Source organism: Typopeltis vanoorti, chromosome 14 (assembly GCF_054136105.1).
Source record: "Typopeltis vanoorti isolate ZY-2024b chromosome 14, IOZ_Tvanoo_1.0, whole genome shotgun sequence".
NCBI classification, from domain to species: Eukaryota; Metazoa; Arthropoda; class Arachnida; order Uropygi; family Thelyphonidae; genus Typopeltis; species Typopeltis vanoorti.
In genome coordinates, this window is record NC_143562.1 from 24,218,537 (window position 1) to 24,246,218 (window position 27,682).

The 27,682-nt window shown below is 38.6% G+C and overlaps 1 protein-coding gene across 1 annotated transcript in view; it reads left to right on the plus strand.

Annotated features, from left to right (window-relative positions):
* LOC150099306 (suppressor of lurcher protein 1-like) overlaps window positions 1-27,682 on the plus strand; it is a 222,869-nt gene that overhangs the window by 185,160 nt on the left and 10,027 nt on the right. The window contains exons 5-6 of the mRNA XM_090403542.1: window positions 22,130-22,298; window positions 23,048-23,247. Of these exons, the coding sequence (XP_090259668.1) occupies window positions 22,130-22,298; window positions 23,048-23,247 (369 nt within the window). The remainder of the gene's footprint in view (window positions 1-22,129; window positions 22,299-23,047; window positions 23,248-27,682) is intronic.

The following is a 27,682-nucleotide window of genomic DNA, read 5'->3' on the forward strand; positions in this document are numbered from 1 at the left end:
GATCAGAGCTTTAATAGCCCCTTTAAGACAGTCCTTATAAGGACTTATAGGAGAAATCGACCGTGAGATGCGGTGATTAATACCCTTGGAGGGGAATGAAGTTCTAACTGAGGCTCGGCTATTGCTGTTACCCTCCTGCCATGATCAGAGCTTTAATAGCTCAATAACACCTAATCCTACACTGTCCCCTACAGATAACGGGAAAGATGAAAAGCATTCTTGCTTCGCCCCTTAAAGCCAGTCCTTATATGGATAAGGACATCTACTTATATAAGATCATGACATGAAATGCACTGTCGTGAGTACCTCCTTTTAAAAAGTTTTTCTTTTCCCTACTACGTATTAGGCCTACTAGCCTTACAGAACTATCTTAAGTTCTTTTAAGTCGTACCCGACCAGAGGATAAGGTGACTAGCCGTATGCCTCCCGGTATGTGCTCAAAGGGCCGATGTGCATGCTTGCGGGAGGAAAACCCCCAGATAAACTAGGGAGAAAAACTCTGCTGTCCACGGCTATGTCTGAGAAAGATCCTTAAGTTGCTCACCTCGGCGACGGGAGCCGAACAGGACACTGAGAATATTTAATGATTAACGTACATTATTACTAGATTCCTGTCAACAATTTTTCTCCAAATTACTTTATAAATCTGTCAGGACTCTAATTATCAGAAGTTGTGCCTTAGAAGATCAAAGTTAGTTATTTGATCAACTGCTTTATTTCCAACCCAACTCTCTCAAACTTATAATTTGCAATTGTTTTGAACACCGTATTGTACTAACCATTTTTGTTTATTCTATGATTTATTTTCAAATTTAATTTGTCGTATTCACTAAAATTTGCACCTAAAATAGCTGAAGTATTTTATCGTTCTATAAGTTGTCCACCGAGAATGACGTTTTCCACATTTCTTCATAAAAGTGATTCGTTACGCATGAGGAATAAGAACGGAGTTAGTGTGCACCTTTGTCTTTAACTTTTCATTGCAATTTAGTAGTAGTTTATTGTTGTTTATAATGACTCCAAACAACTAAGATTTTGAGAACAATATAATGTCTGTTGATTATTGATTACGTGTCCTTTCGAAATAAAATCTCGAATTTACCTAAATAAAATGCAAAGATTTTATCTCTCCTATAAAGGCCTGAGTAAAAGACCGGTTAACTCACCCTTAGTTGAAAAGACCAAAATCCAGGCTTTTGATCTTTTCAGCTAAACGACACATTCCTATTGTTGTTTGGAACAAAACTAAAGCAAAGAATTGTTACCATGGTAACGTTACTCACAGAGATAAAATTATCATCGCTATCGGATAAAAGTTACAAGACTTAATGTTTGTTTGTTCAAACGTTTCTCAGGAACTTTTCACCGTATCCAGAGCAATGAGAAAGTATTGTTTCTTACTGATATTTTAATGGTCTAGGCACCATGAGAAACGCATGCTGATCATTTTTGATGGTGGGCTTCTTGCAAATAAAAAAGTTCCCCCCTTCTACAAGACGTATAAGTGGAAAATGAGGACATGTTCGGGGAGTGTTGTTGTTAACCTCGTTATCCACAATCGCCTATCGATAAAGGAAATAAATTTTCAAGTTGCTGGGTGATAAATTCCATAAGTCCGGAGGCTGTTTAAACTTTGGAGTGACATTGGGTTTCTACAAATGGAGAGACCAAGCAAAAAAAAAAAAAAAAAAAAAAAGTTTGCAAATGGGGTCGCCTTTCGTCTATGTCATTCGCCGCGAATATATATATATATACATATATTTCTTTTTTTTTTTTCTTCGCGCAATCGGAAGAACCTGTCTTGATCACACCGTTAAGACGCCCAAAAATATGGAAGATTGATGACTTACTCTGGGGTGTGGCAACAGGGCACTATTCCTCTTACAAAAATCTCTAGAACATCGCGATCGCATGCAACCAAATAACAGATAACGGCCTTGACTCAACTCTTTATACTTAGACTTAGGAATACGTTCCAAAATATATACTTTCCATTAGATAGAAAGGCTCTAGGAAGAGGGAAACACTGTGATTCAAACCACCGTCCATGATAAAAGAAAGGGATGATGAAATACTTTTTTTTTTTACATGAACGAATAGAATCATCACTGCTGATAACTACCTTTAGGTCAAAGAACTTAAGGATGACCTTAATTACCGAATTCATCTTCATTCTGAATGGTTCTAAAAAAAGCACGATACAACTATTATGCAAGACCATAACATCCCGTTTCATGAAGTACCATCGACAAAATCAGACTGGTAAAAAAAAACATGCAGTTAGATTATTGGAGAATCATCCTGTAAATGCATGTATAGTAATAATCGGCATTTGGAACACAATAGACCTGCCATCTCGATTATCGAACATCGACAGGTTTGGATTATTGATATCATAGTACCCAGTGATAACAACAAAGAACTGGAAAAAAATTACTAAATATCGAGATCTGGCAATCGAAGTTGGCCGACTGTGGCTTAAACACACTAAAGTTATCCCAATAGTTATCAGTGCGCATGGGCGACTCGTGCATTGGCACTGCGGAACTGCAGCACCCCCAATTTTTCTCGATATCTAAATATATTTATTAATTTATTTATATTTGCTTGTAATATTTAATTTTATCATCAACAATCCTATACAATTCTCTTATTTTGTATAAAACACAATAAAAATCCATCTTGTAGCACTTAGGAGGGCGAAGGACGCTAGCGGCACTGTGTTTACCACAGTGTCATATTGCTACGCGCGCAAGCATATGCGCGTCATAGTGAGATGCGAGCTATTAGCGTAATGTGGCACTGTCCTTCGCGCAGTTCCACTGTTGTTTATATGCAGTTTGCGCCAGTAGTAGAGTGTTCATAGTGCTTATCGTGTTTCCTCTATGTCTTTAATTGTAATGTCCAAACATTTAAAGAGACAAGGAAAAAGTTTAAAACTTTAAGAAATAGCTAGCAACTGTTGTTATAGTTATAACATTTGTGCAAGTGGATTTTGAGAGCTTGGAGACATGATTTCGCCAGAAATAATTAATTTAATTACAGAAGCATTGTCGCTGAAAGATTCAAATATATCGCGTGATGAAGGTAAGCAGCCGATCGCATAAATACGTTGATAATTAAAATTTAAATCATTTTTATGAATAATGCGAATAATTATAAATTATAATGAATACTGAGGATTTAATCATAAACGTCAATCTAGTTTTTTCCTGAAAAACTTTAGTTTCCGAAAATCCTCGCATATATCTCGCACCAACTTTAATTTGGGAGAAAAAAGTGCGAGTTATATTCGAGTAAATACGGTATTCTTAGTTTCTTGAGTAGAATCGGAATTGTTCTGTGTCACCAGTCAAATTGTTGTTTGAAAGATATCTTGTTTTGACTGTGTATCCATAATAGTAATAATAATAATAATAATAATAATAATAATAACTGTTGCAGGCGTAGACTTCTGTGGCTAATTGGTTCAAAATACATATTTCGGTGATTCCACCACATTTTTTATTATTCAGTTCTATAAAACACTGAAATAATAGTTCCCGACAAGTTTCGTAAATCGTAGGATTTACATCTTCAGGGGGTAAATAGTATAACTTAAAGTTTAAACAAGAGAATTAATAAATACAAATCATAACCGTCTGGCTATTCATAAAACTCAAATAGCAGAATGCAGATATAAAACGTTATTGACGTTGAACAATACTGGACGATGTCACGTGTTCTTGTTCTCGTTCATACAGTCCGAGCTCAGATTGAGGTCGATTTTTTATTAGAGCTGACCACACTTGATGGAGAATTAAACCTTGATTTTTATTGCATTGGGTTGGGTTTTTAGCATATTAGCAGCTTCTTTAAATTTTCTTACATAACTGTTGTTTTCTATGTATGACATCGTCGTTGTTTGCCAGAGTACATCGTGTTCAGTGGAAGTGGTATGGAAAGCAAGCCCCGTTTTTTGTTCTCTTTTTTTTTGTACTTCTCTTTGGTGTTCAGCCATGCGTATTTCTCCAGATCTTCCTGTCTGTCCTACGTAGCAAATCCCGCAAGAGCAATGGATTTTGTAGACTCCTGGTTTTTTAAGAGGATGATGAGGTGGTTTTGGTGGATGTAGGAATCTTGAGATTTTTTTCCATAGGAAGGAAGGCTACTTTTACGTTGTGTTTGTTCATTAATTTGGCTAGCTTATCTGTAACATTTTTGATATAAGGAAGCGAGATTGCGTTTTTGTAATCCTGTTTTATTGTGTTGTTAGTTGGGGGCATTTTAAGGATTCTCTTGATGGTTTTTTGTTTCATACCCATTCACTTTAGAACAAGAAAAAAATAGAAAACTTCCTTTTCTAGATATTCTATTAGAAATTAATGAAGAAAATAAACTCTCCTTCTCAGTATATAGGAAGCCGACAAACACAGGAAGATTTCTAAATGCATCACCATCCTTCACAAAAAATAAGCTTAATTAAAACTCTTCGAGACAGAGCATACAATATCTCCAGCACACAAGAAAGATGTAATGAAGAACTAAAATACTTAACACAAATCCTCCAACAGAATGAGTATGAAACAAAAACGTTTTATATCTTTTGAATAAGTTATTAAAAATCGCATGATCGTATCACTTCTATGTAATTTAGCTAACAATGTTTTTTTTTCGTTTTTGTACTGATTTTTCATATTTAATTTTTTTTTATTTCAAATTTTGTGTCATAATACTGCTTGTGTTTATCATACGAAAAAGTTGTACACATACAGTATATAAAGATGTATATTGAATAAAATTACTTGGACAATTTCTTCTTTCATTTTTTTTGTATGTACGTATTCATTTGACATTTTAGTCTTATATACAATATAAACAATTAATATTAAATAAAAATAAATAAATTTTATCAATAAATATTTTAAAATAGACAGATTAAAATTAAATTGAAATTAAAAATAATAAATGGTAATAATAAAATACACCATTTTATTTTTTGTTTCAGATTATTATTAAAAAGTGTTTATGGATGTAGTTGAATTTTTTTTTTTATATTTATATATGCATTGGTTTTTTTTCAAAGTATGTTTTGAAATATTTTTTCGAAAAAGTTTATGGTTGGTTCTTGTTGAGCTTCGTATGGTGAGTGAATCGTGCACAGATCGTGTTAGTTTTCTCGTAGACTTCCCTTCCTATAGTGGGCTATTATAGCGGATCTGGCTCCTTGAATCTAGACTGGAAGAGGACATTTGGTTAGATGCATGAGATAAGAAATTTTCCACAAGAACCTCTCTGACAGTTAAAGTAGGTCTTTTCATGGATACGCTTTCTCCTCCTCTCCCAAACCCTTGAGCTAAAGTGGGAGTACAGCGTGATGTACGTTGACATCCAATTCATTACACGTCTTCGTAATAAGCAAAACCAATCAGCGGACATCCGTCACAGTAAACCCTTAAGACTCGCCTCACGTCATCCGACATGTTCAGATTTCCACTCACGTGCCGATATCGCACACGTCGAACCCCCGCAGATGGCGTTTTTATCTCTACGGAAACGTCGTCGAGAATTAAGAAAGAAAATTGAAACCATATATATCTCGAGGATGCTCGTGCTATCCACGCTACACCCTTTTTTTTTTTCTGCGTACGATAAGCGCAATAAATGTCTGCATCCCTTCTTCATCCTCTCTCTCTACTCCCTTCTGTTTCTCAATGTCAACAGCTGATGTTTGTACCCTTCCCACGGCTTTTTCCTTTTCTCCGAGTCTTACGAAGCGACCGCGTGGAAGATAAACCTCTCTAAATGAGTACATTCTCACTGTATCAATACCACACACACCCGATGAACTCGGAGATTTGTCTCAAGCCTACCACCAATTCTCCCACCAGATTAGACGAACAAAGAATTTTGATGTGTGCATCAACGAACAGACATGCGCACTTTCTCTCTACATTTCTCACTATGTTTTTATTTCTGTTCCTCCGTACTTGGTTGGTTTCATTGGCCTATTTTCTTCTGTTCTTTAATCTATTCTATCTCTCACGCGCGTTCTTTTTATCCCTGTATTTCAGTCTGTTTCCTTCTTTCACACACACACATACATATATTTTTATGACATTTCCACTCCACAAAGGCCAAGACCTATAGTATATCGTAATACTGTGAATAAATCAATAATAAAAATTTTCTCATAAAATACCCCTAGCTACAAGCAGAGGTGGCCTTTTTTATTATTACCTTAATAGTATCTTTCTATACACATATTATTTTCCTGCCTACATATTATTCTACGTAAATTTTATTACTACCTTAATATACACATATTATTTATTGTTTGTACCACCATGTTTGTATTGTTTGTACTACCTTAATAGTATCTTTCTATACACATCGTTTTCCTGCCTACATGTTATTTTACATAAATATCTCCATTGTGATTACATAACTGTAATATTAATTCTGTTAAAAAAAAAAAAAGGTTGTTACTCTATTGATGACTGACAAAGTAGCAGAGAAATAACCAATGAGAACCGACACTACCTTAGGCTGTAGCCACAAACGCAGGACATATAGCGCAGAGGGTGAAGCTTGACGCTTTTCATATTCCCTGTTGTCTGTTTCGGGAGCAGTGATGGGAGAGATTTGTGAGCTATTTTAGCTCGCCCCTGAGTGGGCAGAAGTGGTTACACGTCGTTGAGTGTTAGGATGGCTTTCGGTCTTTTATGTTTCCAGTGGTCATTACCGTCATAGTTTCCGGCTTGTTGTATTAGTTGGTTTGGATGCGTAGATGTTTACATAAAGAATTTTTCTGCTAGGGAGCGTAGTAGTGGAGAGATGTAGGGGATATTTATGTCCCGGTGGATCTGGGCGTTCCTGATGAACCACGGGGCGTCCAGTATCATTCGCAGGCACTTGTTCTGTAGTCTTTGTAGCTTGAGGATGTTTGTCTTGGAGGTATGGCTCCAGGCTGGGGAGGCGTGTATAATTGTGGGACGGATCACTGTCTTGTAGAGTAGAATTTTGTTTCTTGAGCTTAGTTTGCTGTGTCTGTTGATCAAGGGGTATAGCTGGGCGATAACTTTTGAAGCTTTGGTGTATGTGCTCTTGATGTGGTTGTTGAAGCATAATCGCTTATCGAGAAGTATTCCGAGGTATTTTGTTTCAGTTTTCCAGGGAATTTTACAGTTGAACAGGGTGATGTCTCCTTTGGGGGGGGGGGGGGGGGTTGCGTCTTCTTGTGAAGAGTATCGTTGTGCTTTTCTGTGGGTTTAATTGTAGTCGCCAGTCTGTAAACCATTTTTCTAGATTCAGGATGGTGTCTTGTAGTTTTTTGGTTACGAGATTTGGTTGGCGGAATCTGGCTAGAATAGCCGTGTCATCTGCATAAAGGGCGATGGTGGATGTGAGAGGATTTTGAGGGATGTCTGCCATGTAGATATTGAACAGGATCGGGGCTAGCAGTGATCCTTGAGGAACTCCAGCGAGGATTTTCCGTTGGGTTGAGATTGTTTCATTGATTTTGACTTGCATCCTCCTGTTTGAGAGGTATGATTTAATCAGGTGTATCATGTTTAGTGGAAGGTTAGCGATGATAAGTTTGTAGAGGAGGCCTTGGTGCCAGATCTTATCGAAGGCCTTTGAGATGTCTAGGAAGACGGCTCCAGTGTGTTGATTCCAATTAAATCCTGTGGTGATGTATTCTACCAGTCTATGGATCTGTTGGGTGGGGCTGTGATTTTGACAGAAGCCAAATTGGTGTTGTGGAATGATATTTAGTTGGTTGAAATGATCTTGGAGTCTGATGTGGATGATTTTCTCTGCTATTTTTCCTAAGTTTGATAGCAGGCTGATGGGACGGTAATTTTCAGGTAGGTGTGGGTCTTTGCCTGGTTTGTGAATTGGGATGATGTCAGCTATTTTCCATGACTGGAGGAAGTGCTGCCATTTGGGGATGGAGTTTATGATGTTTGCCAGATGTGCTATGACTTTGCGTGGTAGTGCCTTGATGACTATGTTAGTGATGCCGTCGGGACCAGGGGCTTTTTTGATCTTGAGGTGGTTGTTGATGCCGATTATTTCGGTAGGTGAGGTAGTCATTATGGAGCTTGGATTGTCATCAGGACGATTTACTGTGAACCTGACTTTACGATGGATCTTGTATACATGGCTGATGTTTAGGTTCTCATATGCAGGACTACATTGTTTCTCTAGGTTTCTTGCTATGGCTTCAGTTTTGTCAGCATCTGTGTATGCAAGGTGCTGTTCTGCTTGGAGGGGGGGGAGGGATTTGCGCTTGTTCCTGAGGTTGTTTAGGAATTTCCATATGGAATGATCTGCTGTGGAGATGGAGGTGAGCTTGTTTTCCCATTGTTGGTTCCTGTGGTTCTGGAGAGCTTCTCGGACAGATTTGTTCGGTCTGTTGAGGGCCGTTTTGTCCTGGGGAGCACGTGTGTTGTGATATCTTTTGCTTTGTCTGTTTTCTCCCCTTATTAACCCCTTAACATACAAAGACGTCTGTGACACGTATTTTGTTTATTGCGCCAAAATTGATTTTGAATTTTGGTTTCACATATAAATACAACCGAATATAGACGTTAGACAATCTTGTGCCTATTTCCTTTCAGCCGAGAAAAGTTGCCAACGGCGTGTATCGGCTATTTCGTTTGCGTTTGCACAAATTCATCATTATTTTTCACATTATGATGAATTTGATCCAGCAAGTCACCCTCGCCCAAAAAATTGGCAGAAAAACGACCGCTTTCTGATTTTTAATTGGTACGTTAGAGGGGTTAAGTCCATTATTTCTTCTGGGAGACGGTTTTGTTTGTTGAGTTTTCCAGTTGAGTTTGTGTGGACTTCGACACCGGTGAGTTCTAGGTTGGAGGTTCGGGGGGGGTTGGAGGTGAGTATTCCATTGTGCCTGATGCAGTTCCTGATAAATATGGCTGTACGACCGCCTCTTAGTCCAGTCGGTCATTTCTATACAGTGTGTAGCCTCTCAGTTTTGGATTGTCTGCAGGTCTCTTAGATGAGTTTCATTAATTAGGATGATGTCGAGGTTGTATCTCTGAAAGAACTCTTGAAGCTCCAGTGTCTTGTTTTTTAGGCCACTGGCGTTCCAAACGGCGATCTGTAGTGAATCTGGGGGTAATCTAGTTTTGTTCATTAACAAGCACTGATATGGTGGTTTGAGTTTCTTTTAGAAATCTTTTTGTGGAGTTTGGTGAAGGGTTTGACTTACTGAAGTCTTGAAGCATGTTTGCCAATGAGGCTGTGATGACTGTTGTCATGTTTGGAAGAATTTGGTCCTGCTGGATATCTTTGGATGAGCGGGCTACTTCGGCATATGTCCTGCTTCGACGGTGGCTTTCCAGATTGTTGATATTTTCCATTTGTGAGAGCTGGTATTTTGTTGTCTTTTGTTGGGTGTCAGGCAACTGGGGAGCCTTCAACTCTGGTGCCTGTGGGCAGGGTTGAGAGATCTATTTCCTTTTGTTGTCTGTTTTGTTCTTAGGGTAGTGACTGCGGCCTCTGTAGTTTGCCGGGTTGGGCCCCCGCAGTTCGCGCATTTGGCTGGTGAGGTCCTGTGTTTTGAGCAGGTTGCTGTGGGGTGGTTTTATCCACATTTGTAGTCTGCTCTGCAGAGTTTCTGTGCGTGTCTGTATTTCTGACATCTGTGACACTGGTCTGATGAGGCTCTTTTTCTTAGTGGTTCTGTTGTGATTTTCAGACCACAGATCGTTGTTATGTTGTATATGTTCTTGTGTGTGTTAGGTATCTCTACGAGTACTAGGGGCATTGGACTTTTGTCGGCCCGTAACATTCTGCTGACCTTGACAGGTGGGAGATCGTGGAGATGGAAGTCTTCAGTTATTTCATCTGTGCAGATATTTTCTGTTACTCCCCTGAGTACAACGTTTAGGTTTTTCTCCGACTTCAGTGAGTAAGTATGATATTTAATATCTAACTCATCCATGGTGGTTTTTGTGAGGTGGTGAGGTGTTTGTAGTCGCCTACTGTGGCAGGCTGGATTTTAACTTCGTCTTCTACGTTTTTTGCCCATGAATAGGCAATTTGGTGGTTTTGCATAATGTGCCTGAGGGCCGTCCATCGTTCTTTTTCCCGTAGTACAATTGGCGGGACTTTTTCATTGTTGGGTGTGGGGAGGTCAGTTTTGGGGGCATCTTCTTTCATCCCCTCGTTCACCTGAATCTCCACTGTTTTACTCTTTTTTCAAGCATGGGTTTCTGTATGGTTTTTTGGTGTCGGAACAGAGATTATCAGGTTCATCTTCCCTTCTTCCCCTGGTGTTGAGTTGTCCCCTTCTGTGCAGTCATCTGACGCTGAATATAGGTTTAGAAACCCTAGCCACTCAAATTTCTTCAACAGTTTTTTGAGGAGGTCGAGCACCAGCTTCTTATCCAGAGATTGGACAAAGTCGTCGGGACTTAAACTGTTCATGTTTAAAAGTATTCAAATATGCTTACCTGAGAAATATATATATATATATATTTCTCAGGTAAGCATATTTGAATACATTGGCTACAGCATTGCCATCCATTACTCTCCAAGGGTTTTCAATTCTTTTCCTCCACCAGCCACAAATTATTCTTATCCTTATATAAGGACTGGCTTAAAGGGGCGAAGCAAGAATGCTTTTCATCTTCCCCGTTATCTGTAGAGGACAGTGTAGGGATAAGGTGTTATTGAGCAATTAAAGCTCTGATCATGGCAGGAGGGTAACAGCAATAGCCGAGCCTCAGTTAGAACGTCATTGGCAACAGCATTGCCATCCATTACCCTCCAAGGGTATTGGATGACCATTCTTTCACAAATTATTCTATTCTACTAAAAATAATTTATAATTTTCTATATAAAAATCAGATTGGTGTATTGTCATATAAGATCATATAAGATAGCGTATAAGAAATTAAACGTGTTTTAAGAAATATTTCTCATAAGGAAAAGAGGAGACTTTTTATTACTACCTTAATATTATCTTTGTATACACATTATTTTACTGCCGACATGTTATTCTACGTAAATATATCCATCGTGATTACATAACAGATTAATTTTGTGTTAAAAAAAAATGTTACTCTATTGATGACTCAGATATGATACGTTCCTCTTTATCTTGTGAGAAATGATTCTAAAAATATATTTAATTTCTTATAAGCTAAAAATCTGAAAACATATTTAATTTCTTATGTATCACTTAATTTATTTACAGTCTATAAAAATCTGAAGTTTATTTAGAGCATAACAATACACCAATTTGATTTTTATATAGAAAATTACAAATTATTTTAGCAGGATAATTAGTGACTATATAAGGAGGTAGGTGACCAGTCCTTTTTAGGACTTCCAGGTAACAATTAGCAATGCTGAACCGAGGAAGTAAACTGAGGTTCGGCTGTTGCTGTTATCCTGGGTGTGAGTTTTTGAGTTCGCTCCCTTAGGGTTTTTGCCTTAAGGGAGCACCTTGAGTCTCTGGGGAAGGTGTTCTCCGGCAGGGCCCGCTGAGGGGTTCTTGTCGGTGAATTATTTTCCTCGGAATTTGAGCGGTTCTGCTCAGTGGTCGGGGAGCCCGTCACTGAGTGGAACCAACGCTGAGATATGGACGATCTTTCGCCCACTATGGAGTGGCCTAGAGATCGTCCGATTTTTTGAGATTTTATCCTTTACTTACTAATCAGGGTAACAATTAGCAATGCTGAACCAAGGAAGTAAACTGAGGTTCGGCTGTTGCTGTTATCCTGGGTGTGAGTTTTTGAGTTCGCTCCCTTAGGGTTTTTGCCTTAAGGGAGCACCTTGAGTCTCCGGGGAAGGTGTTCTCCGGCACGGCCCGCTGAGGGGTTCTAGTCGGTGAATTATTTTCCTCGGAATTTGAGCGGTTCTGCTCAGTAGTCGGGGTGCTAAGACGGGGCGGCCGACACTGAGTGGAACCAACGCTGAGCGGTTCTGCTTAAACGGGGAGCCCGTCGGGGTGCTAGGACGGGGCGGCCGTCACTAAGTGGAACCAACGCTGAGACATGGACGGTCTTTCGCCCACTATGGAGTGGCCTAGAGATCGTCCGATTTTTTGAGATTTTACCCTTTACTTACTAATCAGGGTAGCGAATAGCAATGCTGAGCCAAGGAAGTTAACTGAGGTTCTGCTGTTGCTGTTATCTCTCTCTTAAGGTTTTTGCCTTAAGGGAGCACTTAGAGTCTCCGGGGAAGGTGTTTTCCGGCAGGGCCCGCTGAGGGGCTTTGTCGGTGAATTATTTTCTTCGGAATTTGAGCGGTTCTGCTCAGTGGTCGGGGAGCCCGTCACTGAGTGGAACCAACGCTGAGATGAGATATGGACGGTCTTTCGCCCACTATGGAGTGGCCTAGAGATCGTCCGATTTTTTGAGATTTTACTTACTAATCAGGGTAGCGGATAGCAATGCTGTAGCCAATGAAGCTTTAACTGAGGCTCGGCAATTGCCGTTACCTAGCCATGACTAGAGCTTTTAGCACAATAACACCATCCATACAGATTTTCTTCATTCAGATGACGGGATAAAGAGTCAAAACTCAGTCCATCGCCCAGTTCTTATTAGAACTATTAGATTAGTGACTATAACTTAAGGTAGTGTGGGATTTCATTGTCTATTGAATGGCATATATATTTATTTTTCCAAGTCAGTTTTCGTGCTACTCTTCTGACACGAATCCTCCTAACATTGATCTTTCCATTTTCAGCGCGAAGTGAACATCTTTGAAGCAATAGACCAGTGTTTCTAGAGAAATCAGAACTCAGCTTTACAGATGTTTTTTTTTTTCATTAGTACTAAGCTTGGGGAAAAGGTTATACCGATGGAAAATGATTATATTGAAGAAATTTAACCTGCGAAGTACGTGAATAAAAAAAATTGTAGACACTATTTTTTTCGATAAATAAATGAAAAAATCAATCAATTCAATTCTTCACGTGGTTTTCTGCTTGTTATTATTAATGCCTGTGGGGCGCGAGTTTTACCACAAACTTCGTAAATTTTCCTTAAAAAAAGTTTCAGAAGCCTCAAGTAAAACCTTATTAAATTTGACAGTAGAACGAATTGTTCGTTCTTTGGATATTTCATTTCAGATGAGACTTTATGATAATCTCTCTCTCTCTCTGTGTGTGTGTTGTGTGTTCTTAGGCGAAATGTAATTTTAATATGTTAAAATAAACTTTTTTTGTATTATTATTAACTATCGATATGTTATTAGCTCTTAAAACAACCATCACTACCCCCAACTTACAGTAATATATTGATGTATTATTAGCCACATTCCTCTCTTCACTGTGAGCATCATTATTTGGAAACTGTATACTAATATTACAATAAAAATACATTTTTTTTCTATTTCTTGTTAGAAATAGAATAATTCTATATAAATGAATGGTATTTGAATGATCCCGTTTAAATCTTACGTCACATCCATTTGTCGGATCATCACGTTTGAGAATCTGTAGAATTACATTTTTTTTCTGTATTTTTTAATCTATTTGTTTTTGCCATACATGTATTGGTGGCAGCTTAGAAATTTTCTCTTTATATTGCAAGTTCTCTTTTTTGTGTTTTTATTGCTTTTTCAGGAAGTGAAGTCATGGATGTTATTTTAAACTAGTTACCAAAAAAAAATATTATACTTCTTTTAGAGATCATAGTTCTACTTTATTTTACTTAATTATTTACTTATTATTTTAATTATTTAAAATAATTTTATAAGAATTTAATATACACCTTTAAAAGTTTTGTACTACAATATTACAATAGGATAATGAGAAGACTAAATAATTAGGCGGGGTGGTATCAATCGACCGTGAGATGCGGTGATTGATTCATTCAATCCAATACTCTTGGAGGGTAATGGATGGCAATGCTGTAGCCAATGAAGTTCTAACTGAGGCTCGGCTATTGCTGTTACCCTCCTGCCATGATCAGAGCTTTAATAGCTCAATGACACCTTATCCCTACACTGACCTCTACAGATAACGGGGAAGATGAAAAGCATTCTTACTTCGCCCTTTTAAGCCAGTCCTTATAAGGATAAGGAAATAATTAGGCGAAAATTTGGATTAATTCAATCCAATACCCTTGGAGAGTAATGGATGGCAATGCTGTAGCCAATGAAGTTCTAACTGAGGCTCGGCTATTGCCGTTACCCCCCCCTGCCATGATCAGAGCTTTAATTGCTCAATAATACCTTATCCCTGCACTGTCCTCTACAGATAACGGGGAAGATGAAAAGTATCCTTGCTTCGCCCCTTTAAGCCAGTCCTTATAAGGATAAGGGAAGTTTCTCAAATCAGTTTTTAATGATTTTGCGTGTGTGCGTGGGAAAGAAATATAGAATTATTCCTGAACGAGGTTCCTAGGAGCAATGTAATTTTCATATTTTATAATAAACTTTTTTTGTATTATTATTAACTACCGATATGATAATCTTCTCTCTCTCTTTCTGTGTGTGTGTGCGTGCGAAAAAAATATAGAATATTTTGTTTGTTTGTTTGTTTTTATATATTATATATATATAAGATTTCTTGGTATCTTTAACCCACACAATATTTATTTATATATTATTTATATAATATATAAATAAATAATATATAATAATAATTATTATTATTATACGAGCATCTCCATGGAGTCCAAAGACTCATCGTGGGAGACCCAATCTATCCCACACAATATATCATATCTCTCCCTGATCCCATTCACGGACAAAGTACTGATAACTGACTTTGGCAACCCATTCCACTTATTCACAACTCTCCAAGAAAAAAATCTAGTCCTCACCCCCCCCCCTACTGACCACACCTTTATTCAACTTCCAGGGATGACCCCTTGTTCTGATCCCTCTAGCCAAGTGCTGAAACATTTCCCCTGTATCTCTCCTATAAAACCCTTTAAGCAACTTAAATGTTTCTATCATATCCCCTCTTTTTCTCCTATCAACCGTCTTTTGCAATTCACACACCTTCAGTCTATTCTCATAGGGAACATTCCACAGACCATCTTGGTCCCTCACCTCCGAATCCTCTCCACCACTTCCTCATCCCCCAAGAATTCCAGGAGAACAAACTTGAGCACAGTAATCCAGATGTGGGCGTATCAAGGCCTTATAAAGAGAAATAACGACTTCCTTATCTCTACTTGTTAATGTGTTCTTCAATAGCCAAGTAGTCGTACGGGCAACTTTAGCAATATGAGCTCTAAACTCGAACTCACTATCTACCACCATCCCTAATATATCAATGCAATCTCACCATCATTTTAGTCAGATATAACATCCAAGGATTAATCCATCATCCTCGGGTCCAATAATTTGCAGCAAGGGTTTAACTTCATTAAATCTATTTCATTCTGAGGATTGTGATATCTCATAGGTAAAAAAAATTAAATTAAAAAATAAAATAAGCGTAAATAAATTATAATAAGAAGAAACCATAATTATGTTTCGGTACCTCCTCAAGATGTCCGTAATACCACTATACCTTAAAGAATAGTAGACTTTCATACAAATCATTTTTAGTCGATGAATTTCGTTATTAAAAAAATATGAAAATGAATGCTGATCACTGTTTAAATATGAAGGAAAAGTTTAGTCCATGGAAATTATTTTCCTTCTTATGTTCTCCTACTGATAAATTGGATCTGTTGCATTATGTGGAGTTGACCCTCCTCATCATATTAGGCACTTTTACTTTAATTAAACAGGAAGTTTAGTATTTGTCTGCTTAGAAAATTGGTTCCCAAACTTATTTGGCTTACTGCCGCCTTCCCCCCCCCAAAAAAAAATATATATATTCAGTACCCTCCCCGGAAACTAAAACCTGACCAGCTCTACCTGATACATATGAAAGAAAATCGTATAAAAATCAGATCAGTCGAGTTTTAAGCGAACAAATAGAAACAAATTTGCGCTTTATTAGTATTTTAAAAATAATGAAGGTTTGGCAGCTACAGTTCGCAATTTTCGTACAAAATATGGTTGGAATAGTGATTTAACTTCATCAACTGTGAAAAAAATAATTAAATAATTCAAGGAAACTGGATCAATTAGTGATCTTATACACTCTGGCCGTCCTTCAACAAGTCGTTCAACAGAAAACATCGAAGCAGTTCGTGAGAGTGTTGCTGAGAGTCCAGGAACATCAATTCGGCACCGTGGTCTTGAATTGGACATTTCGAGAAGCTCTCTACAGCGTATTCTCACGAAAGATTTGCATCTTTATGCTTACAAAGTTCAATTGACTCAAGAACTGAAGCCTACTGACCACACACAGCGAAGAGAGTTCGTTGAATGGATTATGGAATAACAACAAGCGAATGCTTATTTTTCGAACAAAATCATCTTCAGCGATGAGGCTCATTTTCATCTTGATGGCTTCGTTAATCGACAAAATTGTCGCATTTGGGGTTCAGAAAATCCACGAGTGATTGTTGAGAAACAAATGCATCCACAACATGTCACTGTTTGGTGCGGATTTTGGGCATCATCGGTCCATTCGTCTTCGAAAATGCGGCTGGTAAGGCAATAACAGTTAATGGTGCTCGCTATCGCGACATGATAATCCAGTTTTTTGTGCCTAAATTGCAAGATATGGATGTGGACGACATGTGGTTTCAACAAGACGGTGCCACATGCCATACAGCCCGAGAAACAATTCAATTACTGCATGAGTCATTTCCTGGTCGCGTAATTTCCCGTTTTGTTGATCAGAATTGGCCACCCGGATCATGTGACTTAACGCCGTTGGACTTTTTTCTTTGGGGTTTTTTAAAGTCTAAGGTTTATGCCAACAATAAGGTTTATGCAAAACGGTCATGGAAAATTTCGACAAAAGAGTGCGTATGTGCCAGCAAAGCCGTGGAGGCCATTTACCCGATATGCTATTCCATGCATAACCCTACACTGTATACTTTATGAATCAATAAGAAATTACAATTTTTAATTAAAAACCTGTGTTTTCTATCTTGCGTGAATTTTGGGACACCCTGTGTGTGTGTGTGTGTGTGTGTGTGTGTGTGTGTGTGTGTGTGTGTGTGTGTGTGTGTGTGTGTGTGTGTGTGTGTGTGTGTGTGTGTGTGTGTGTGTGTGTGTTAAAGATACCAAGAAATTTTATATATACCTGGTTTTAATCCTTTTCCCAAGTAAACAAAACAAAATTTTGCACCTGAAATATATTCAGCCCTGAGCTACTTGTATACAGAGGTTGATGACTTCATATCACTTGCCTTAGTATGTATCCCATAATGCAAAACATCCCCACCTTTTGGACGTGTATAATGCAATGCATAATGGTAAGGGCCATTATGCATTGCATAATGGCCCTTAATGGCCCTTACTGTCTCCAGCTGGTATTGATATTTGATGTTTCTGAGGATAACTATGTCTAATACATCAGAACTTCCTGATGGGTTTCGACCTTTACTGAGGTGGTTTTTTAAGTAAAGACCTCTCTAAAAATTAGACGATCCCCCAGACTATGACTTTGGAAGATTTGAAGCAAATGAGATTGATGTGTTTGTTAAAAAGGAGTTTCTTATCCATTAATACCCCAAGATATTTGGTCTCTGATTGCCATGGGATCTTTTGACCAGAGAGCAGGATGTTTTCTTTGTTGCAGATCTTTCTTCTTGAAAACACCATGGCTGAGCTTTTAAGGGGGTTCACTTGAATCCTCCAGTTGGTGAACCAGTTTGCTAGCTCATTGATACTTCCTTGGAGTCTAGTGATTGCTAGGCGAGGGTTGAGTGATCTAGCTAGAATAGCGGTGTCGTCGGCATAAAGGGCCGTAGTAGTTGTTCTTGAATTGAGAGGAATATCTGCCATGTAAGTTGTGAAAAGTATTGGGGCCAGAAGAGAACCCTGAGGTACTCCCACCAGGATTTTGCGCCTTGATGACAAAATTTCGTTGAGTTTTACTTGCATGTATCTTTCATTGATATATGAGTTTCACTAGTTTAATTGGGAAATTGTTTTCAATTAATTTGAAGATAAGGCCTTGATGCCAGACCTTATCAAAGGCCTTGGCAACATCCAAAAATACAGGAGCAGTGTGAAGGTGCCAGTTAAAACCATGAGTGATATGTTCTGTTAATCGGTGAATTTGTTGCACCGTGTTGTGAGCTTTGCGAAACCCAAATTGCTCATTTGGGATTATTTTCTGTTGATCCACTGCTGATTGTAGTCTTGATAAGATGACCTTTTCTATTACTTTGCCAAGACAGGAAAGAAGACTGATGGGCCTGTAGCTTTGGGGAAGTTGTGGGTTATTGCCAGGCTTTTTCAGAGGTATAATGGCCGCGATTTTCCAATCTGTGGGAAAGTACTGGAATCTTAAAATAGAATTAGTTATATTAACTGGATGAATTATGGCTTTCCGTGGGAGTGGCTTTATTATTCTATTGGTAATGCCGTCAGGGCCGGGGGCCTTTTTATTCTTCAGATGGGAAATTATATTTATTATTTCTGTTGGAGATGTGGCGGTGATGGTTTCTAAATCATCCTTAGGCTGACTTAGTGCATTTCTAACTTTACGGTGAACTTTGTAAATAAGATTGATATTTAAGTTTGCATAAGATGGGCTGCATTGATTTTCCAGATTGTCAATTAGGGCTTCTACTTTTTCTTCATCTGAGTGTGTCATTCCAAGATTGGCCTTTAAATGGGAAGTGGTTGTCTTTTGGTACGAAGAGAATTTACAAACTTCCACATGAGGTTATCTTCTGGGTTGATTTCCTTGAGTTTAGATTCTCATTTGGAATCCTATGGATCTGAAGGGCTTCTTGAACCTGTCTGTTCAAGGTGTTTAAGGTTGCTTTGTCCTCTGGGACTCTGGTGTTGTGATATCGCTCTCTGGCTTTATTTTTGGCCCTGATCAGGTCCATTATCTCTTCTGAGATCCAATTAGAAGCGTGGAAGACAGTGGTTTGAGTGACTGATGCTATTGCTGTGTGGATTTGCCTAGTTAAATTGCTTACAGCTTGGTCTATTTCTTCTTTTTTTATGAATGACAGGGGGTAGGCCGATGTGGACTGGGAGAACCTTAGAGAGCTTGTCCCATGGTATGAAAGAATGATGGGGAGAGAGCTGATCTTGAAGTCCTAACCTGAGCAGGATGGGATTATGATCTGAGTTAAGCTCTTCTACTGTCTCCAGCTGGTATTGATATTTGATGTTTCTGAGGATAACTATGTCTAATACATCAGAACTTCCTGATGGGCTGTAGTGGGTGGGCTCAGTGGGTCCAGCTACTATTGATGAGTTGAGTAACGTGTAGTTGAATAAGGTACGGCCTTTGGAGTTGATTGACAAACTGAACCAGGCCGTATGTTTGGAGTTTAGGTCTCCTGCTATAATTATGGAATCCGTGGAGCCGAGGATGGAGTCTAAGTCTGCTGTCAATAGTGGAATGCTGGGAGGATTGTATGCTGCGTAGATTTGGAGTTTGCATGCGTTATTAGTGTGCACCTCCACGCCCGTCACCTCAAGGTTTAGAGTTTGGGGGTTGGTCAGCGAGTTATGGCTTAAATAATTTTTGATGAAAATAGCTGTGCCGCCTCCACTAGAGTTGTCTGTCTGTCCTGTATAAAATATAACCTCTTAGTTTTGGGTTGTTTGATGGTCTGAGGTGGGATTCATTGATCAAGATTATGTCTGGATTGTATCTTTTTTGCAAATTCTTGCAGCTCGAGAATTTTGTTAAGCCATTGGCATTCCATGCTGTTATCATGAGAGAATTTGGTTTAAATTTTTTAAACATTATAGAGAGCTGTTAATATGGATTGGGTTTCTAGGTAGAATCTTTTTCTGGAGGATGGTGAGGTGCTTTCTTTGCTGAATTCATGCAGCATTGTTGCAAGTGACGAGGTTAAAGCTGATGTCAGATTAGAGCTTGTTCGCTCTTGCGATGAAGTCTGGGTTCTTACCGCTTCCGCATATGATTAGGACATGGATGAGGATCGCGTGCCTTCCTGTGTTGTCGAATGTGAGGTATTATGATCTGGAGGGCGAACTTCTTGGTTGTGTATTGTGTCATTGCTTGGAGGAGCGTGGTTAGTTCTTGTTGATCCACGGTTTTTTGGATAGAAAAGGCAATCCTTGTAATTAGAGGGATGTGGTCCTCTACAATTGGCACAGCAGGCAGGTGTGGATCTGGGTTTGGTGCAGGAGTTAGTTTGGTGACCCTCACCGCATTTTAGGCATCTGTATGCAGCTCTGCACAGTTTTTGGGCATGCCGGAGCCTCTGGCATCTGTGGCACTGCCCTGCCGATGCCTTCTTCCTTAGAGGTTCGGTTGTAATTTTAAGCTTAAAATTACAACCGAATGTCCGTAACTTCATAGATGCTTTTTTGTGTGTTGGAGATTTCGACCAACACCAGTGGCATTGGTGTTTTATTTGACCTCAACATTCTACTGACTTTGGTTGGAGTCAATCCTTGATTGATGAGGTCAGCTGTGATCTCATCAGTTGTGATACCCTCAGCCACTCCTCTTAGAACTACTTTTAAGTTCTTCTCACTTGCTAGCGCAAAGGTGTGGAAGGGCAATTTAGAGTTGTCCAGCTTTGTCATCATGCGATAATCTGTGACAGTGGTAGGGTGAATCTTAACACCCTCTTCAGTATTTCTTGCCCAGGAGAAATTGATATTTTGTTCTCCTAGGGATCTTGAGACTGAGGTCCATTTGTCTTTATCTCGAAGGATAACTGGAGGAACCTTTTCTTTTCTATCTTGGGTGATCTGATTTTGTTGAGTTGTTACATCATCTTCCATTCCACCTTCCGATGTTCTTCGTCTTTTATTAGATTGTTCCTCATGTGAACAATCGAACTGTCTGGGAGACTTTGTAGGAGGAACAAGTGTAATGTCCTATTCGATGTCCAAATCGTCATCTTCAGTGTCATTTACTTGAGTGAAGAGAGTCAAGCAACCAGGATAGTCTGTATTAAATTTCTTAAGGATGAATTTGAGAATGTCAAGTGACATATCTTTGTTTAACTGTTGAATGGCGTCCTTGGTATCGTTTACATTCTCCATTCTTGTGTACAATGAGGTATGAAATATTGACAACGGCGAAGAGAACGGGCTAGGGCCAGAAAATTGTATCAAAAGTCCAAGTCTTACCTTGTATTCCGCAAACAAAGAAGATTCACAATATCTAAAACTCACTAATCACCACTAAAATCAAAAACATTCTTCGCAACAACAACCATCATGCGAGACTACTATGCGAGCCGCCATCTTTCTCCCATATTCTACCAAGATTTTAGTAATGAATGAAGAATCGATACCAAATTTGAAGTAATGCAGGAATCATATATATCTCATATATAAGTAGTTAAAAGGTGCTTAACCTTCTTAATAAAAATCTCTGTATGAGAGAAAGATGTAGAAAGTTTTTCACTCTGGGTGTAATATGCGTTAAAGATACCAGAGATTTTTATTAAGAAAGTCAAGCACCTTTTAACTACTTGTATATGAGATATATATGACTTCTGCATTATTTCAAACTTGGTATCCCTCCCGGGTATGGCTCCCACTGATGAGACTTCGATAAAGGTCGAAACCGGTTGGAAGCTTGGGGTAATGAATGGCAATGCTGTAGCCATGAAGTTAACTGAGGCACGGCTGTTGCTGTTGCCCCCCCCCCCCCAGCTGAAATACGAGCGGTTCTGCTCAGTGGTGAGGATGAGTCTGCCACGGGGTAGAGCCAATGCTAAGAGTTCTTCTCAGTGGCAGGGTGAGCCTGTCACTGATAAATAAATAAATATATTTATTTATTTATTTAACTGGTTTTATACTATTTATAAATATGTCACTGCAATAAACTATTTCTTAATTTTGTGTTATGTTTATTATACAAATATTTTCATATGTCATAAAAATCAAGTTCTGCTTTTCAAACTACCAAGTTTATGCTATTATTTCAATTCTACTACCACCAACTTTTTTTTTTTCATAACAGTAACTCATTTCGACCTCGTAAAAACACAATCTGCACCTTGCATTCAGAATCCACACGCAGAAAACGTTTAAATTTGTAACAGCTATAGGAATAACTTCATCAATAATTCGTTTGTCTCAAACTGCTTTGCGAATAGTTTTCTTTATATTCCAGTGTGCGGTTTCATCTTCAACAGTCAAGAACGCGCAAATGGAACATTCACCTCACCCAACTGGCCTGGATATTACCCTCGAGACACCGAATGCCACTACTTCTTCCATGGAAGGTCAAGAGAGCGTGTTCATATAACCTTTGCTTACTTCGATGTAGATGGAATTCCCCCGTAAGTAAATAGCTCCCGAATTTTGTAATAAATTCTTTAATTTCCGTACAGATATAGGTAGTGCTTCTCTAAACAGCGACACCAACTCTGGGAAGTCTGAGAAATAATTAAAGTACTTCATATTTCTAACAGACATTCTTTGTCGGTACTTAATACATAAATAACTTTACGTGAACAATTCTCGCAGATAGAAGACGATATTAGACCACCAGAGAGTTGGCAAAAGGTTTATTATATTGCGTTCCCGGTAAATAAAGAGATACAAACCGTATGGGTTATCTTGATTGTTGACAAAGGATCTACAAAGACTCTCAAAGTATTTTTGTTTCTTTCCCGTTTCTTTATCTTTGTTAGGGTTCATTGACGTACGTATTAATAAGCGATAGCGTTTAAAACTACAATTTTCTCGTATTAAACACAACTATTTATCCGAGTCTGCATACGTTTGTTGAAAGCGTCAGTTTAACTTATTAAAATGCCAACAATAACGATACACAATGGAAGTCTTCGCTCTCCGAGTCGGGTTTATAAATCTTGCCTTCAAAGGTTGTCACATTCAGTCTCCATCTCAATAAAGCTCTGAAAACTTGGAATTTCCTGCTGGTGGCTTCCAACACAACAATAGAGTCTTGACAATAAATCCATTAAGCAAATTCGACAAGTAGCGCGCACACATTCGCGCGTTCTAGTTATATAAATCCCGTGTTTCATTCGCTCAACAATTTTCATTGATTTCTGTGTTTGTTTAGATGCACTACCGAGACGGCCAGTGATTATGTAGAGTTCTCCAATTTTCGCACGGTGGACAGAAAAATTCCAAGGCATTGTGGAGTTAAAAAGGCCAAAGAAGTTGATTCTGACGGGGATTTTTTCCGTGTGACTTTTAAATCCAATGATAAATTTGATGGCACTGGATTTGAAGCGTTTTATCAATTCAGAAATCATGTTGGTAAGTATATTAATGATTTACTAATTAATATTCTTTAATATTATAAATATATTAATAAAATTTATTGTAGAAATAAAATCATTAACAATTTTCTTTAAAAGAATAGATTACTTTATTATACTTTTAAAAAAATTTTATTTTTGAATATACAGTAATATTAATTATTCATACGAATTATATTTATTGAATGATTTAAATAATTCAATGGTTATAGGCCAGTAACACTAATTGAGTTGGTTTTGATTGGGTGGTCATAGATAAAGATTTCTGGCCATAGTAAAGGAGTAAATTAAAAATATTTAAGGTAAGCTTTTTTCGTTTTGTGACTACGGGATCTCTCTTTGCTGGTAGATCATCGATTGGATCTACGGGATTTCACATTTAGGTTCTAGGACCAGCTTTTGTAAGTTTTGATAATTGATAGACATGGGAAAACTTATAGACGAGACAAAATTTGAAGACGTTTATCGGAAATTTATCCGCTTGGATGAGGTGCTTAGTAGTATCTGGCAGGGGAAAAGTAAAACTCTATGATATGCTATGATATGATATTCAGACAGCGAAGCTCGGGAAGGTCACTAGATCCTGAGGATGCGGCATTATCCCAAAACAATGCCCACCATATATTGGATACAGCTGACACAGAGGAAGAATTCCAAACCGTTAAAACTAAAAAACGAAAATTTCGTTACTAGAGAATCACCCAAAACAGTAGAAATGGAGACTGATATTAATACCAACTCAAAAGAAAGAATACTCCAATCATCCTAAAGGATAAAAATCATTGAAATATTTACGAAAGCCACTAATACAGTCTTTTGTATTAGTGGCTTTCTTTTGTATTCGCATTCAGCCAAAACTTCCATCGATTACAGACTACTAACTAAATTTCTATATAACAACAACCTTCCGCACCACACATTTGCACTCAATAGTGAAAAGAACCTTAAAGTTGTACTTAGAGGGGATAACAGAGTCCATTACAACAGAGGAAGTACAAGAAGATCTCCAAAAACAAAGGCTTCAGACCTACAAAAGTCAACCGTATGCATAGAGCTGATAAAACCCCATATCCTCTATATTGGTAGAGATCAGTAAATTCCAGAAACACATATACGATCTTTAAACTATTTGTGATTTAGTCATAAAGACTGAATCGCTAACACATAAACAAACAACGACTCAATGTCATCGCTGTCAAAAGTTTGGCCACTTACAACGCTGCTGCAAAGCAGATTACCGATGTGTTAAATGTGGTGGCAAATACACAACAAATGAATGTCAAAAACCCCGCACACAACCAGCAAAGTGTACAAATTGCGGAGGTCCACATCCCGCAAACTATATGGGCTACATAGCATTTCCTCAAAACCAAAAGGCTCAACTCCAAACCAACAAACCACATCCTCCCATCAAACCACAGTTTCCACAACGGAAGGAAGGACGTATGCTGAAATAACAAGACCAACCTACCTAAAAGACCCAAAGCCAAAACCAAACTAGTTACAGCAAACCAACAAACCTATCTTACAGAACATAACAAGCCACTTAGGTGAAATGCTTGCTGAACTCCGGCAAACCAACCCGACTCAAGAAGCCAAGGATATCATCTTAAGACACAATCACTGTTTGTTGAAATCCTTAATAAAAAACCTAAATCATTACAGATTGTCAGCTGGAACGCAAACGGACTATCCAACAAAGACACAGGAATTACAGGAGTTTGCAGCAGAAACCCAAGCAGACATCATCCTTATAAATGAATCACACCTTCGTCCAAGTGACAAGGTCAGAATCAACGATTACAGCGCTTACCGTACAGACAGATCCTATGCAAGAAGAGCAGGCACCGCCATCTTTGTGAAAAGCAACAAACATAATACAATAGCTGAACTCCAAACAGAACACGTGTAAACCACAGGAATAGAAGTACATATGGAAAACACAAGCAGTATCAGGACAACCCCCTCAAATAAAAAACTCCTAGATTCAGATCTGAATGAAATACTAAACGCAAATAAAGCAGTAATCGTAGCTGGCGACTTTAATGCCAAACATTCCACATGGAATAGCAGAAACTCAAATATCAACGGCCGACTACTGAATTCCTATATCACTACAAGAAACATGACAGTAATAGGACCCACAGAACCCACACACTACGGAGCATCCGGTCGTCCAGATGTACTTGATATAGCAATACTAGAAAACATTGTGCACAGATATCAAATACAAGCAATTAACGATTTAAGTTCTGATCACAACCCCATCATTTTGCAACTAGGAATCATACAAGATTTAACAGAAAACACCACCACATTTATAAATTGGAAACAACTTCCCTCAGCCTTCCAGGAAAACCTTGGTCCAATACCGCATATAACATCCACCGAAGATATAGAAAAAGCAGTGAAACCTTTGAAAAACAATTACTAACAGCAATATCAAGGTAACAAATATAATCAAGTATGCACCACAGATAAACTCCCGGAGGGCATAAAACGCTTATCTGTGAGAAAAACTACATACACAACACTTTCCTCTCCAATGGCTACAACGATCACAGTATCAAAAAAATAATTAGTTCCTCTTCCATTCCCGGTCCTTCTCGTCAACAAGAATTTAAAAATGCCATCACCATACCCTACATCCGTGGCACATCCGAAAAAATAGCCAAGATTCTAAAAAAGTACAAACTACACTAGCATATAAACCCCACCGCAAACTTACTACCCTTATCCGTTCTACAAAAGATCAGCTCCCTCCTCTCTCTCTGCCTGGAGTTTACAAAGTACCCTGTTCCTGTAAGCTCGCGTACTTTGGACAGACAGGCAGATCAGCATCCATCCGCCTAGAGGAACACAAGTCTTACATCTGTAAACACAACTATGGTCATTCAGGCTTGGCTGACCATGCCTTGGACACCACTCACAGGGTATCTTGGAAAAAAAACACCATGCTCCACCACAGCAAATTCAAGAAAGAGAGACTATTCTTAGAAGCAGCAGCAGCTCTTAGAAATCAACCAAATCTTAATAAATACGGTTGCATTAAGCGTCCAAAAATTTGGGAAACACTCATCACCAGAGATCCTACTTTATATTCCAGGCCACCTACAACCGCCCTTAGAGGGCGCTCCACCTAAATAGGACTTCAGTGTCACCCACGTGGTTGGGCTTAGTATTGTATGATATTTGTGTGCATGTTACATTAGTTGTTTTTGTAGTCCCCATAGATGTCCTAGTGACTAGGATGAAATATAGGAAGTATTAAATTCTATTTTAATTCTTTTTGAGTGTCGTAAAAAATCCATTAAACCTCCAACATTATGAAGAGTTACACACTTCCTTCAATTCAAGATGAATATAGAATCGCCTACAATGATAAGGAAAAAGCAGAAGCATTTGCAGACAGCTTAGAAAGACAATGCAGCCTCAATTATAGCAATATAGATATAAACTTCATAAGAAAAAATCCATACCCAAGTGCGTAAAATAACTCCAAACGCCTCACTCCAATCCAACAACAAATCCGTGTCGCCAACAGAAATATATGAGATCATAAGAAAACTAAACAACAAAAAGGCTCCGAGTCTGGATAGAATAATGAACAAGGCACTCAAACTACTCCCCCATGAAGGGATTATGCATCTCGTAGCCATCCCTAATGCCATCCTTCGGCTAACTTATTTTCCAGAGCGATGGAAGCTTGCGGATATCTTCCTAATCCCAAAATCCGGAAAAAAATACCCAATTTCCTCAGAATCATAGACCGATCAGCCTTCTTCCATGTGTAGGCAAGATAGCCGAACGGGCTATACTAACACAAATTCAAGAGGCAACAGATATCAACCACATCATACAAGGCGAACAATTCGGCTTTAAGAAATATCACTCCACAACGCTTCAAATTTACAGAGTCGTTTAATACATCACACAACGATTCGAATGGCACCAACATTCTGGAGCAGCCTTCCTGGACATAACACAGGCATTTGACAGAGTGTGGCGCGATGGTCTAATTTTTAAACTACACGAAGTTGGAATGCCATTACCACTAGATCTACTTATCAAGTCATGTCTGAATAACAGAAAATTTAATATAAAACTCAATGGAATCAGTTCCACATAGAAGAGAGTAACGGCTGGAGTCCCTCAAGGCTCTCTGCAGTCTCCCCTACTCTTCTCCATAAACATGGTAGATCTTCCCAAGTTGTCCCCATCACCGCTCTCTATGCCGATGACACAATTATCATAGCCAGATCCCTCCTCCCACATCTAGCCTCAAACAAGCTACAGAGAGCAGTTCCACGAATTAGAGAATTGGCACAAAAATGACGTATCGCAATCAACCCAGGAAAAAGCTCTGCAGTACTTTTCACCAGACGTAAAGCAGAACCGAACACAAGCATACAACTGTTTGGAAACGTCATCCC